This window comes from Gopherus flavomarginatus, chromosome 1, assembly GCF_025201925.1.
Source record: "Gopherus flavomarginatus isolate rGopFla2 chromosome 1, rGopFla2.mat.asm, whole genome shotgun sequence".
Lineage (NCBI taxonomy): Eukaryota > Metazoa > Chordata > Testudines > Testudinidae > Gopherus > Gopherus flavomarginatus.
In genome coordinates this window covers 49,814,742-49,830,914 of record NC_066617.1, presented here as the reverse complement: position 1 = coordinate 49,830,914, position 16,173 = coordinate 49,814,742, and the positions used below count along the sequence as shown (strand labels likewise).

Genomic DNA, 16,173 nt, shown 5'->3' with positions numbered 1-16,173 from the left:
ACTACAATAAAGATATTACACCACATAGTGGTGGAGGTGCTGTCTATACTAATCATTACAATACTCAGAAAGCTGCCAAGGGCTGGACTCAAAACTCACAGCACTTGGGGCTGCCAAGGTTCATTGGCCATTGCATGCCACCTTGAAAAATCCACATAGGCTGACATCAGGCTGTAAATACTCTGGCTTGCAACAGAGCCACATTCCTGCTGCATATTCGTAACTGGCTTTCTCTGGCTCAGTTTGGCTTGAGCCATGTTTCAGAACCAACTTTTACCCTGCATGACTTTTAAAATGTTGCTTCCCCAAAGGGGCAGTGGGTGCCAGACATTAGTTGAGCTCAATCCTGTGTGAGTGATATCTGTTTTGGGAGGATTTGAGCTCTCATTTGAGCCCCTGAGCTGCCCAAACTCTGCAATAATTGTAAAATGTTGATGTCACTTGAATTTTTTTGGTCAGGGAGGTTGTATCTCAAGAATGCCTTGCTCGGGTGAGCTCAGATATGGAGCACTATGCCTAGCAATTTTGAGAAAACCCAAGTAAGCCTGTGGATTTTAGAGCACTTAGAAAAACTGGCTGTTAAACAGGAAGCTGTTTAACATTGACTATAGCAGTGCTACCCCTCCCCACCACACACAATACCCAACATACTCAAAAGCTGGTTATAATGGGTCAAGAAGTTAATCATTCATTATGACTCTGATTCTGCTGCCTGTTACTCTCAGCAAAACACCCTCAGAAGTCAATGAGCTCACTGTGACATTTGCCTAAGTACGTGCAAAAGTAACAGAGGAAAACACACTATGATTCTGGCACTGCTTGATGTGTGTATCACATGAGGCAGGGGCCATGTCTTCCTCTGTTTTCAATACAGCAACATGCATGCTACTGGCACTCAGCAAATAAATGAGCAAATGAAGAGTTAAAGATGCCGCAGATATTTTTGCTGGGAAAATACTAATTTTGCCCTGAGAAACAGCTGTGTCTATTAGGTCTGGAGCTCTCCGATTTTTAACATCCGCAGGCATGGCTGTAATATAAACTGTTTCGAGTTCATTTTTCTCTAGGTCTTTTCTTCTAGTTTGGTCTTTGTACTGCTTTAGAGTCCTATTTCCTAGTATGGGCCAGAGTGGGTGTCCTAAGCATACAGCTAAGGGTAGCATAAAATCCCTCTTTATCCTGTAAAGAGTTAATTCCTCTTTTACCTGAAAGGGTTAAGAAGGTCAGATAACCTGGGTGACACCTGACCAAACGGACCAATAAGGGGAGAAGATACTTTCAAATCTGCGCGGGAAGGTTTTGGTCTCTGAGCTAGCCAGGAAACCGGAGAGGGAAATTGCATCTTCTTAAGCATATCTGAACTAAGCATCTAGTCTTGCAGAAATAGTAAGTAATAGCAGAATAGAAATGCGTTAGATTACCTTTTGTTTTAGCTTGTGAATTTTCCCTGCGCAAAGGGGGAGGTTTGTCCCTGTTTTCGTAACTTTACGTTTTGCCTAGAGGGGAAATCTTCTGTGTTTTTGAGTCTTTTGTTATTCTGTAAAGTACTTACCATCCTGATTTTACAGAGGTGATTCTTTTACCTTTTCTTTAATTAAAATTCTTCTTTTAAGAACCTGATTGATATTTCATTGTTCTTAAGATCCAAGAGTTTGGGTCTGTGTTCACCTGTACCAATTGGTGAGGATATTATTCTCAAACCTCCCCAGGAAATATGGTGTAGGGACTTGGGGGGATATTTTGGGGGGAGGTAGGGCTCTAAGTGGCCCTCCCTAAATGTTTAACTCACTTGGTGGTGGCAGCAATACTAAGGCTAGAAAGGAATTTGTGCCTTGGGGAAGTTTTTAACCTAAAAAATAAGCTTAGGGGGTCTTTCACATGGGTCCCCACATCTGTACTTCAGAGTTCAGAGTGGGAAAGGAACCCTGACAGTGAGCCAAACCATTTAAAAAGAAATATAGAAACCAATAGCTTTTACTCACTGAGGCAGGGAGAGGAAGTGTAGAATGCACTGGCCTTTAGATTTGCACTGGTATATGCTACACACCTCTCCTCCCTGCCGCAGTGAGTAACCAATGCCTGTCTCTGGTTCAATTGTGCAATCTCTAACCCACAGTGAAACTGGGACTACTCCAAGCCCTTCCGCCTGGTAATTGTTTGGAGCTCAACCCTCCTGCAGATTAGAATGCAGTTGAATATGAGAAGGTGTGTAGTACATGGAGACAGCACCCAAAATGCTTAAGAATCACTGATACAGAGTGTGTTTAGGAGGGAAAAGGAAATACATGCAACTGTAGACCCTGCTCCATTCTTGGGACTATAACAGCATTAGTGAATCATGTAGTGTCATCTTATTGATTGAACCCTAGTTTAAGTCCAATTTGGAGGACTATATGACTGTCTCACTGAAAAGCTAATTAGAAACTACTGTTCTCATTGCCACAAACCCCCCAAAGTATGTACAATATTGGTACAATTGGTTCTCTTAAGTTTAGAGAAGGCCAGGATTTTGCCAGCGGAGAAGCTGTATTATCTCTCACTCGTGTACTGAGTTGTCCTTCTGACTTTAGGTAATAAAGAGTGATGGAAAGAGTGAGGGAAATATGTAAATCCAATACTGATGGTCATTTTTTAACCTTCAAGTAATAAAAGTCTGAAATCACACCATGTATATGTGGTAACTCAAGCTTACCTATATCCCTGTCTCTGATACAGTAGTCCGGCGAGCTCTCAAAGTATACCAGGTCATTCTTGGTGGGCTTCTTAAATTTCTTGTTAGCCACAGTGAAACCAGTGCCATCTTGATTCATGACCACCTGAATCGCTCCATTGTATTTTCTCCATAGATAATCTCCTGTTTTCCTAAAGTCTGCCATGGCCAGCCAGCAGGTTCTCAGAGTACATGATCCACTCACACCATGACATTTGCACTCCTGTTTCAAAAACCGCTTCACAGCCTGCCAGAAAAAGCCAGTGAAACATAAACAAGTAAAACAGGCTACATTTTAATTTATGTTTTTTCACTCTCCTCCCATTGATCCTGCAGTCTCAGCTTTGTAATGGCTCCTGTAATCATGGTCTGTGGTGACACCCACTGGCAGCAGTGAGTCATCCTCACAAGGTTAGGCCAGTCTGCTTAGTTTACTCAACCACCTTCAGGATTGGTGTTTTCTCCTCTCCTGCTACTTTCAGTCTCCCTGAAGATCCAGGCAACACTACTGAGAAATCATTTCCCTCCTTATCAGATCCGCTGATATCTGAGACAGAAATTAATCTCTAGTGACAGAACACAAATGTCTTTAAGTCAATGGGAATGCACATGCATAACAAGGCAGAATCTATCCCCTTGGAAATACTATTGGGTTTACTGTGTTGTCATTCAGCTTGAGGTAACACCATATCAGACCTGCCAATCTCACTTTTTATGAGGTTGCTCATTTCCAAGAGCTCCTTCACTGCGATTAAAATTGATCTAAATAATGTGAAATTCACAATTTCAACTAACCTTTTCATCAAAATTTCAGTGGAAAGCAGGTCAAAATCCAATATAAACATGTTTACAGTAATTTTTCTATTTCTCATCTAGATCTAACCATGGTATCTGAGTGCCTATCCAGATCTACAAAGAGTTTCTTAAATGTGGCTTAGAAATTAACCTTGTTTCCTAGTAATTTTATTTTACACAGACAGTATAAAGTGTGTTATGTCATCAGACTACGGCATCCGATGTGAGCTAGTCATTTTTATCTACGTGGCACTTGAAAGTAAAATATATGTATAACTCCTATTTTTACAATTTTTTTTAGAAAGGTTTATAAGAATTTTATTGCTTTTCACTTGAGGCCTTCATCTTCATCATTCATATGATGACTGGATAGCATTAAAGCTTCAGGTCAGGCTTTTAACATATTTGTATGTTACTGAACAAACAATGGGTTAATTTATTAATTATGTGATAAGTCATAGCACATAGACTTTGATCTATGACAATCACATCTCTGGAAGTCTATTCTCAGGATTCATAAAATGCATGCACTTTAGAGTTTGCGTTGCAGGAAAAAAAAGCCATATTAATGGAGCTGGAGTAGACTGGAATGGCCTTTTCCAAACAAGAGCCTTCTAAAGAAACTACAGTATATTACATACCCAGAGTAATAGACCAGCATCTTTGGTTTTTTTCTGTGACTGGTAAACAATGTATTAGATTACTATGGTTCAAATCAGTCACTGACATTCTCACAGTCCTATGTGGACTTATGAACTTAGTATTAAAACAAGGCCCCAGTTCAGCAAATAATTTAAGCATATGTTTAACTTTAAGCATGTGAGTAGAAATTAATGAGACTACTCAGTATTTAAAGTCAGGCACATGTTTTAAGTACCTTGCTGAACTGAGGCCTCAGACATCAGAAGCCACCCATTAAAATATGGGAGGTTTTTTTCTTCAGTGATGCTCAGATAATGATATACAATATAGCCATTCATTTGGTGCATATGGGATGTTTTGATTTACTAAAATGTAAGGGCCTACTTTTGAAAGGGCCTCTCATCACAATCTGGCCTCTCATTTTGCAGAGGAAAAATAACTGTGGATACAATTTACTCCATCTAGACCTGTAACTGCCAGATTTGTTGATACACTCAGGTAATGAGGCATCTAAAGGACACCAGTTTCTAACTAAATTTAAACCACTAAACTGTGGGTACAAAATGGGAACCCCCTTCTAAAAACCAGGTTCTAAAGCATAAAAGAATTTGCTTTATAACTCTTTTGTTTCTTGGCTAGTTTAAACTTAAAACATTTCCTGAAGTCTCTTCATTGATCTTATGTCCCCAACCTATTCACTTATTAGATGTGGCAGTACCTTTCCAGATCAATGTTAATGTTTGTTTATTTTTTTTAGCAGTTAGAGATCCTGAAACATTGCATGGACAGTGGATACTCCCAGCCAAGGAGCTTTCACCATATAAAATCATGCTCTGTCTCATATATAACAATCCCTTACAGTCAATCCCTTACACTATAAAGCATTAAGATAGCCCTCTTTGACTGACCATTCTGACTCTTCATTGGATTGGATAATCTCATCTGGCTAAACAATGTGTTGTATACAACCATTTGAAACTAGGGGGAGAGGCACTGTCAGGAAAAAAACAAAACTAACTAACACAGAAGACCACCTACATTCATCAGAATTAACCAAATCAGGGGTTAAAAGGGGACACATTTTTCTTATGGAGAATGGCTAATATAAGAGGACTTCATATCCATTTTAGAGAATTTTTTTTAAAACAATCACACAAAATATGAAAAATATACTTAATACTATTTAATGTGGATGCAAAAAGAACAGAGATTCTTGAACAAAGTCTTCAAAATTCTTCATTTTTAACAAGTAAATCTTCTCTTCAGTGAAAGTACAGAAGCTATATGACAATTTTTCAGATGCTGTGCATATGATGATTTTCCTATGTCCTCGAATAATTAATCAATACACTCCAGTCACATGGACCATATTCATTTATGTATATATTCTATAAATGTGAAGGCAAAAAGGTGAGCGTGTGTATTTTCCAACTCACTGCACAAGCAATAGGCAACATGCCTAGCAGTTTATTGCCATTTTACTAACAAAAGTAAAGACTATTTTGGAAGTTCCAAGGATATTATTTTAATACAGTGTTTGGATAAAGGTTGGGTCAGAGCCTTTGGGCTAAACAAGTGCAATTTGTTTCTATTTATTTTATTTTTTAGATTAGTGAAGTAGGTATATTTCACCCCCTCTGATAATTTCTATTTGCATGTTTATTGTCCCCATGTGGATGTACATTATGCTGTTTTATTTCATTGTTGGAGTAGAAGGATTTGCTCTTTGGCAGCTAAACCAATCCTTTGCTGTGGTCTTTGAGTGTATTCAAAGGTTTCCCGTCTTTATTCACCCAGGTTAGAATTCACCTATGTGCAAGGTCTAGACACCAATTAAACTCTCACTTACACTCTGACCTTGCAAAGACTTATGCAAGTGCTTAGCAGATTGGCAAACGGTTGTCTTCGTGCTTGGGTGGGAACCCCTGTTATAGAATCTAAGGCCTGTAGGGACCACCAGACCATCTAGTCTGATCTCCTGACATGAATAATTTCATTGATTTCAGTAGGACAACTACTCACTGTACATAAAATTAAGTGTATGTGTGTAAACCTTCTCAGGATTGAGGCCTGAAGTAGGCATGTAAGTGGTGCAGTAGATCTTACACCGGCCCTCTCCACAGAGTGAATTTCATCCCAAATGCATTGTTGAGATATGTTAATGAGTCTCAAAGGGTAATGCCCCCAGAATGATATGTTTCCATTTTTTGTAATTAGGTCAAGGAATTTTAGGTCATTTAGAGAAGATAAGTTTTAGTAAGTAAGAAGTGTCACACTCACCTTTCTTCCAGCTCTGTTGTTGTGAAGGTTCATTAGTGCTCTGGCATCTTTTCCCTTCCTTTCTTTGGCATCCACAAATGCTTTGGCAAATTTGACACCATAGTCGACGTTATCGCTGCAGCCACCCCAATCAAAGTGGCCCTTGTTGTCCTTGGCAGACCCTTTCTTCTTTGGATCACAGGAGCAGGATTTTAATTCTCCTTGACTACATGCCCTTGTGATAGCAAATACAACTCCAGCAGAGGAGATGGCATACACAAAGGCAGACTCCTGGCTACCTGAAACAAGAAGGCTGGCCGTAAGATGGTTGAGATATTCAGTTCCAGATAATTTTAATGGTTAAGATCCATTTATGCTGAACTTCACAATGTACAAAAGAGAAATGGGGTTGAATTCACGCCTGGTGTAATTTAACTAGAGAATTACATATGGCTTGAATTTGGGCCCCTCTCTAGTAAAAGCTCATTAACAGAAATCTTGGATTGGGATTCACTATAAGTTTGTTTCTAGTATTTATTAATACACTTTCATAGATGAGTTGTATTATATACATACACTTTTAGGATCGATGTTTTAGTGAATTTAGGAGATCTTTGATTGTGCTGCAAGACAACAAGCTTCCTACCTAGACGCCAAAGCTTTTCACCTTATTCATGCAAATAAGAACCATTGAAGAAGTCAATAGGACTATTTGTGTGATTGAGTAGGATTTAGCCCTATAATTGCACTTCCACATGCCAAGTACTCATACAGTTCTGTTTTCTGATATTTTATTACTCTACAAACTATGCCCTTTCATAAGGCAAAAAATACATATTTCAGTGCAATAGCTACATAAAATTATTTTAATAAGTAGTAACTCATAATACACAACTGTGCTATATTGATAGATATAAAACTCTTTAGGGTCTTAATACACTTTTTCTTTCAAACAGTGCTGTATTTCATTATTAGTATGTGTACTTATTAATCGTTGCCACAACAGGTATATTAACAACTTGAAGAAAAACTGAGTTTTCCAATCAGAAAACACAAAACAGCTTGGTGATATCAAGAAGCTGGAGACTTTTTAAAGCACACTGTATGTCAACTGGAAGAGCAAAATATTGTATAGCCTTGAAGCTCTTGCTCATTTCAGATTTAAAGTTTGCTCATTTCAGTTACAATTTTATAACAGTGGCTGAAAATGACTTCTGCCAGTCTTCTTATTAAAAACCAGGAAACCATATCTACATCATATTAAATTACACTTACCTCAGCTGTTTAAAAAACTACCATGCAATCTACTTGAAATTTAATTATAGGAATATTTGTATTAAGTAGTAATCTGTGTTCTCCAGAGAAAAACACAATTACCAAATGACTGTTTTGAAAAGCAACTCAAACAGCCAATGGACAGCAAAGGATTATGAGTTGTACAAATGAGACTATTTCCAAAAGAGACATTTAGAAAAGTAAGTTTGTGCTGAAAAGTGCAGTCTTAAAAACTATGTTAAAACTAGCACAGGAAGGTGAGAAGTGCACCTTCATGCACTGGCTAAACCCCTAGGAATAAAGAGGAATCTATCCTTTCAGGGCTTCTCTTCACTACAAACTTTTATCATGTTAAAGTATGTTAATTTGACTTCAAAGAGTCAAATTAGCTATCACTATGCTGACCATGACTTTGTAATAGGTGTAGACTGGAAAAATTCTGAATTGTGTCATCCCCTCATGAATAAACCCTAGGGAAACAAGGTTCAATCATGATTCACTGACCTGACTTATTAGTATTTAACATTTATATTCCAATAGCATCTAGAAGCCTCAACCAAAATTGGGCCTGCTTTGTACCACGGTGCTGAAAAGGACTTGGTCTTGTCTGCTGTGATCACAAAGTAATGATAAAGATAATGTTAACTAACCTGGCTCCTCACACTCATGTACTAACACAATAGCATTTCTGACAAATTTTGATTCACAACTGTTGAAATGTTTCATTTGGGTTTGTTGAAGTGACCAAAACTACTTGATTCTGAGTTACTTCAACACTAAATTTCATTTTCCTATTGATTGCTTCCTAGGAGTTGTTGGTGTTTAGGAGCCTGATACTCCATTCTCCCTTGCTGGGCAGACTCAGCAGAGTTTTTGACTGTCATGATGCATCATTCAGCTTGGTCAGATGGGAACCCATGTTACATTCTGAGAGATGTATTCCTTCAGGGAACCCAGCCCATAGGAAAGAATGGGTGCGAGAACTACAACTCCCAAGAGGCAGGAGCAGTTTAATATTTTATTGAACTGATTCAAAACAAAAATGTTTCAGGTCAGTTCAACAGAATGAAATATTCCAATCTAGGTCAAGCCAATGTGAAATAAAATATTTCATTTTGATTTTCCTGATGGAAAAAAATTCAAAAAATTTTGCAGAAACTTTATTTTCTGTTGGAAAATTCCTGACCAGGTCTAGTATACACAGACATCTCTTGTAACAAATAAAAGGCCCTGTGTGCCACATAGACCCTATCTACACAACTTCACCTCACTTTGTAACCAGTTAGTGAAACTGGCTGACACTAAACATGATTTATGGTTGCCACTTCTGAGGTACAAAAAACAAGGACATCTGCCTGCTCCCCCATACTACACCATATACATCCCTGGGTACTGCTTTCCTCCCCACCCACGGCACTGTTGCCTCATCTCAACCCTGGGGGAGGGCACCGGATCCCAGGGCTGCCCCAGGCATCAACCTGGCCAAACAGGATGCAGCGTTGGCTGGATCCACCTCTCTCCTGCCTGGTGGCGGCCCCCACACCTAATACCTAAACAGCAGTGACTGGGTGCTGCCAGCCCCAAGCTCCCCCTGTCCTGCTCACTGCTCCCACGCTGACCTGTCCTCATGGCTCTCAGATGCTCCAGAGCTAGAGCTCCATCTGAGCAGGAATCGCTGCCCATGGCTCCTCCCACTACACCCTCTAGGACTGCAGGAGCCGACGGGGATGACTGACAAAAAAAATCAGGACTTTTAATGTCCCAGAAGACTTGCAGATTTCCTGGGACAGCTACCTAAAATAAGGGCCAATCCCTGGAAAACCAGGATAGGTGGTAACCATAAACATGATTTGTATCCACAGGAAACATGGTTAATACTGTATTAGCAACCATAGGGGCCAACCATGTATCTCCGTTACCAGGGACATAGATTGGATGGGACCCCCTGACGTAGTGTGAATCAGAGAGTTTAAGGCCAGAAGGGACTCCCAGATCATTTAGACTGACCTTCCATGAATCACAGGCCACCAGCACCACTCAGCATCTACACCCTAAACCCAACAACCAAAATTAAATCATAATATTACAACCCACAGGAGACTGCCTATTATGTGCCACATGCAGAGAATAGGAGAGACCAAGGTGCACCAGTGCCTGATGCCCCTGCAATAGCAAGGAAATTATTATGTGAGATACACCTAGATAGTCTTGGCAAGTAATCCGTACCCACACGCTATAGAGGGAAATGAATCCAGTTCAAAGTCACTGCCAGTCTGACCTGGGGGAAAATTCCTTCTAACCCCACACACAGCGATCACTTAGAAGCTGAGTATGAGAGTATGAACCAGCCAAGCACCTGAGAGAATGTTCAATGCTACCTGTGCCTATGTCACCAGTTTGACCAGGCCTCCTTCCCAATGCTCTGTGTGGTAGCAGAAATCCCAGGGTGCATTGCTCCACTTGGTGCTGGTGCCATTCAGTTTGCATTCTTTCTCTTGCTGAGGCAGTTTGGGATGGCTGCCTAGATTTTCCCAGAATGCACTTAGGCAACATAGGTGATGAAAACACAACAAGCTCGGTGGACGCCTGTCTGTCTGAGGAAAAATGCTGCAGTTGGGATATTTTCCATGACTGGGTCAGATGAGAGAGTCACAATGTGGCTACAAAACTTCAGCTGTACTTGCAGCCTACATGGTCATTATGCACAATGTTGAGGTTGTGCAGTGTGGGGGAAGCACAGGTAAAGCAGCCATGTATGTGTTCTGAAGGTGGTCTTCCTGTCATCTCATCTCTAAACAATATTAACTAGGGCTGTCAAGTGATTAAAAACATTAATCATGATTAATCGTGCTGTTAAACAATAATATAATTCCCATTATTTAAATATTTTGTATGTTTTCCACATTTTCAAATATACTGATTTCAATTTCAGCACAGAATACAAAATGCACAGTGCTCACTTTATATTTATTTCTATTCTAAATATTTGCACTGTAAAAAACAAAAGAAATAGTATTTTTAATTCACTTAATACAAGTACTGTATTGCAAATCTCTTTATCATGAAAATTGACCTTGCAAATGTAGAATTATGCACACAAAAAAACCTGCATTCAAAAATAAAACAATGTAAAACTTTAAAGCCTACAAGTCCACTCAGTCTTACTTCTTGTTCAGCCACTCGCTCAAATAATTTTGTTTACATGTGCTGAAAATAATGCTGCCAGCTTCTTGTTTACAATGTCACCTGAAAGTGAGAACAGGCGTTTGCATGGCACTGTGGTAGCTGGTGTTTCAAGATATTTACGTCCCACATGCGCTAAAGATTCATGTGTCCTTTCATGCGTCAACCACCATTTCAGAGGACATGCTTCCATGCTGATGATTGGTTCTGTTTGATAATGATCCAAAGCAGTGCAGACTGATCAGAAACAGCTGAAGGTTGATTTTCTTTTTTGGTGTAGTTTCTGGAGTGTTGCTCTTTTAAGACTTCTGAAAGCATGCTCCACACCTCGTCCCTCTCAGATTTTAGAAGGCACTTCAGATTCTTAAACCTTGATTCAAGTGCTGTAGCTATCTTTAGAAATCTCACATCGGTACCTTCTTTGCATTTTGTCAGTTCTGTTGTGAAAGTGTTCTTAAGACGAACAACATGCTGGGTCATCATCTGAGACTGCTATAATATGCAATATATGGCAGAATGCGGGTAAAACACAGAGCAGGAGATATACAACTCTCCCCAAAGGAGTTCAGTCACAAATTTAATTAACACTTGTTTTTTTAAATGAACGTCATCAACATGGAAGCATGTCTTCTAAAAAGGTGGCCAAAGCATGAAGGGGCATATGAATGTTTAGCATGTCTGGACTGTAAATACTTTAAAATGCAGGCTACAAAAGTGCTATGCGAACACCTGTTCTCACTTTCAGGGGACATTGTAAATAAGAAATGGGGAGCATTATCGCCCGTAAATGTAAACAGACTTGTTTGTCTTAGCAATTGGCTGAACAAGATGTAGGACTGAGTGGACTTGTAGGCGCTGAAGTTTTACATTGTTTTGTTTTTGAGTGCAGTTATGTAACAAAAACAAAATCTACATTTATAAATTGCACTTTCACAATTAATAGATTGCATACCAATTATCTTGTTTATCATTTTTACAGTGCAAATATTCGTAATCAAAAATAATAATATAGTGTGAGCACTGTACACTTTATATTATCTGTTGTAATTGAAATCAATATATTTGACAATGTAGAAAACATCCAAAATATTTAAAATTTCAACTGCTATTCTATTAACAGTGTAATTAAAACTGCAATTAAATCACAATATTTTTAATCATGATTAATTTTTTAGTTAATTGCATGAGTTAACTGCAATTATATTAACTAATTCTAATAATAACTAAACAGGAAAGATATTAATGCCAATTTCCATTTACACCCATCTATCATCAGCAGATGATATTCAGTACTTTCATACTCACCTGCATGTGCAACCTAATCATCAGAGCCATAAATCAGTAGAACAGCTGAATTTGTCCTCTTTCACACTTGTGTTTTGAAGTTAAGCATTTTTACAAAGGAAATTCACAGCTAAATTTGAGTTACTTACAAAATAGAAGATGCATTTCACTAATTGTCCTCTTTCACACTTGTGTTTTGAAGTTAAGCATTTTTACAAAGGAAATTCACAGCTAAATTTGAGTTACTTACAAAATGGAAGATGCATTTCTTTTGCCAAAGCATAGTGCTCTAGGATAGTGAGTTATATATACCTGGGACTGGTTTACAGGCCATCTACTCCTCATGCTTTGATATATTTGTCTTGTAAGAAGTATTTGTTGACTAATAACATTTTATAATAATATGGTTATATAAATTTAATATTACTTGTAAACTAACAATTGTATGCACCTATAAAGCAAGGCTTCTTATCTAGCGGCTGTTTCTGATTCTTTGCCTGACACAGAACAATACCATATTTCCCCCTGAAATTACATAACCATGACAAAGCTTAAAATAGTGCTAAGAATTAACTTAAAAGGGCAGATCTCCAGCTGATGTACATTGTCATAGCTGCATTAAAATCAATGGAGTTGTGACAATATGCACCCGTTGAGGAGCTGTGCCAAAGTAGATAATAAATGAATCCCCATGTCAATTTCATTATTCGTGGGTTATCGTAAATTGACTTAATTTTTATTTCTGATTTATGATCCAGAGATTTCAAACAACTATTGTTTTAAAGAAATAAATCGAGAACCATTTCACAGGCGCTATTCTCGTGTTTCAAACATGGTCAGTTTTAACAACATTTTGTAATGCACTTAATGGTTTGTGGGCTGTGGGAAATGTAGCTAACAACTCCAAGCAGCCGTCACCAAGGTTACCGGTAAAGCTCTTCTGAAGACAAAAAGCACGTGAGGCTGATTCGCTGGTGACAATATTTAAGTGGCCAGCGGAGCTCTAGGTGGAGCCAGGGAGCGTTAGTCTTTTCAGCGCGTTCAGAAGTACTCCCAGGACACAGACTAATTTACAATCGCAATGAATTCACTCTCGCGGAGGGTAATGGTGGGATGATCGCTCCCCAGGGGAAGCCTAGAGACGCTGTGCTGTACTTTTGGCCGCTTCCCATCCCAGGGGCCGGATGATTACATGGTAGCATGAGCGCAACACCCTCTGGGAAGCATCAGCCAGGGAACAGCAGAGCGCGCTTCGTGGCTCTAAGGGGTGGGAGCAGATGTCACGCCCCCCCCCCCCACGCTGCAGCCAGCTCTCCGAAACGCACGTGTGTCAGTGTCATGCTGCCTCAGGTCTCTCCGCTAATGACTGACCCGGAGCACGCTAAGGGCAGATGAGTCTCCCGTTGCGGGTGGAGCCTCCTAGGGCACATGGGCGGCTGCTGCGGCTTCTCCGACTTTCTCAGCACGTGCTAGTGCATAGCTCGTGTGACCCCCACGTCTTGTGCGCAATTCAACTGTCCGCCAGGGGCAGGATCCCGCCTTCTCCCCCACACGGGACAGGGATCCCGCCTGCTCCCCCAGTGGGGACTCGCGCGTGCCGCAGGCGGAGGCGCCTCACAGGTCCCCCCGCAGGCCCCGGTACTTACTGCGCAGCAGGACCCTGCCGAAGAGGCTCCGGTCCCGGTGCAGGGTGTTGCAGTTCCAGCGGTGCTGGCGGAACTGGTGCTGACACTCCGCCGTCCACTCCGCCACGCCCAGCCCGATGGAGCGCATGGCCTCGGGGTGCCGCTGGCACAGCTGCCGCTGCCGGCTCACCAGGCCCGGCACGTTGTCACACATCACCCGCGACGAGCCCACGGCCCCCATGTACCTGCGGGGAGCAAAGGCGCACAGGCAGCGGGGCGAGCGGGGACAGACTCAGCTAGCGGGGCGGGGGGGCACGGACTGGGGGAGCTACTGAGGAGGGGGAGGATGAGCTGCGAGGAGGGGACTGCGTGGGAATGGGGAGCTACTGGGGCGGGCCGGCGAGTGGGACTCGAACAGGGACATGTGCCCTTCTGCTTGGCTGTTCGCCAGGAGCCAGCGCTGCTTCCAGCGCTCTATACGGATCCCTCCGCCTTCCTCTTATTTCCCTCCAAGGAGAAGGCCCCAGAGCGGCTAAGTCGGCTCTTGCTGGGACTGCATTCTGATCATCCGCTGGTCCAGAGTCCGTTTAATGTGGAGTCTAATTTACAGCCGCATTTGCTGTTTTGGTAGAAATCCTTTCAAAATCGTTTGCCTGCCGTGTATTCCTCCCGAGCCTTTGGAAGAACCAAAAACTCCTTCATAGCGCCTTAACTTTGGGTTTTGTCCTTTTTTTTCTAAATGACATCATCATCTGTATCCAGATGTTCGCAATTAGCCCTGAACTGTTCAGAAAGGTATCTCTTATAAAACCCAAACCGCCGTGGCTGTCTTTTGAAGCGCTCAAACAGGAGCAAATGTCTTTTTGCCGTGTTTTCATTCGCTTAGAAGCTCATCAAATCGTTAAAAGCTGTTGTTTGCAACAAAAAAATGTACAGATATTCGGCAACAGGTAAAAGACACCGTGACAAAAAGCCCTGGCAATAAATAATGTTTATGCACCTAGGGAACAGAACTAGCAATTGTACTGAAAAATGGCCAGTCTGATAAATCAGCCTTTGATCCAGTGTCAGCCGTGTCAAGGTTAAATGCATTCCCTGGTCAGTATGTTTACAAGGGGAAGTTTAACTCCTCTTCCTCAGTGAGGTTTGTCTGTTTTGTTTTGTTTTGTTTTAAGACCCCATTTTCTGAAGGAAATCTCAGATTTAAGCTCCCCCTTAATTAGCCCCGTGTTTTGCAGCTAGCTCAGGAGCATCACAACTAGCTCAAATATCTTTTGAACTAGGAGCTGTGGTCCCTACAGGCTTCTCCACTATTCATTTGGAGGTTTTAATTCAGCGATGAGAAACATTTTTTTCTGTTCTGGAGGAAAGGCTGGAGGGGATCGAGGGTTTGAACAAAATTCTGCTCTAGACTATTCTGACAATTCTCTCTCACACACACTTTGCCCTAGTACAAACTGCACCATGCCTCTTATTTTCATCGATTCATTTGGCCACTGCATTGTTACCCGACAGATTTTCTGACAAGTTCCTGTTCAGCTGTCATTTTACAGGAAAAATAAGTAAATAAAGGAGCAAGGATATTCAATGAAGGAGAATTAATCAGATATATCCCTGAACCTGAACGATGCAAAACCTCGTTGCATGCCATAAGCAAAATCTTCATACATTTCTTTCGGCCGATTCTTACACGGATTCTATGTATAGTTGGTGATAGGAGCTATGCGGGGCATATTTTAATCAACCTCCAACTGACTCTGCTGTTACTGTCCATGCTAAAAGCTCTGATCGGTCCTCAGATCAAAGAGTCCTACTTGGACATGTAGTAAAACAGACGTTTAATTGTTAAGGATGGGGAAGGAGGAGTGGGAGCTGGGAGGGAAAAGAGAAGTTGAGAGAAGATGTAGGATAATTCGGATTGATTTAGGATTGGGGTTTTTGTATCTGAACAGCCGGCGGCGATATATTTTTGTGTGATCACTAAAGGAGTGGGGGTGTCAATTCTTCTAGTTTACCATGAATTTTATCCCACCTTACCCAAGAGCAAATAAACCCCTTGTAATTGCAGAACTTACCACCACGAAGAAGTGACTTCTGGGGTTTCCCAGAACAAGATCAGTGGAACAGCAAACCAGATCCCAAAGCGAAAGTTCATATTAGAAACACTTCACTCCACATCGGTTCTAATGCGAAGGGCGGAGGAAATCCCATGGAACAAAAACTACTGACACAGAACCAAATGCACCTTGAGGGCTTCTCTCCTCACTGGATCAAGAGTCTCACCATTCCCATGTCACGGTTGCCAGGGGTCAGATTTACTGATACGCTCTATAATATGTCTGTGCAGAACTCCGGAATCTGCTCAATTTGTCCAGAATCACATCCTCAAGGAGGGCAACA

The 16,173-nt window shown here is 41.0% G+C and overlaps 1 protein-coding gene across 1 annotated transcript in view; it reads right to left on the bottom strand.

Moving 5' to 3' along the window:
- Positions 1-15,928, bottom strand: part of WNT2 (Wnt family member 2) — a 35,685-nt gene extending 19,757 nt beyond the window's left edge. Inside the window, exons 1-4 of the mRNA XM_050936344.1 lie at positions 15,849-15,928; positions 13,795-14,018; positions 6,428-6,705; positions 2,693-2,957 (exon numbers count right to left, since the gene is read on the bottom strand). Coding sequence (XP_050792301.1) covers positions 2,693-2,957; positions 6,428-6,705; positions 13,795-14,018; positions 15,849-15,928 — 847 coding nt within the window. The remainder of the gene's footprint in view (positions 1-2,692; positions 2,958-6,427; positions 6,706-13,794; positions 14,019-15,848) is intronic.
- Positions 15,929-16,173: the final 245 nt, after the last annotated feature.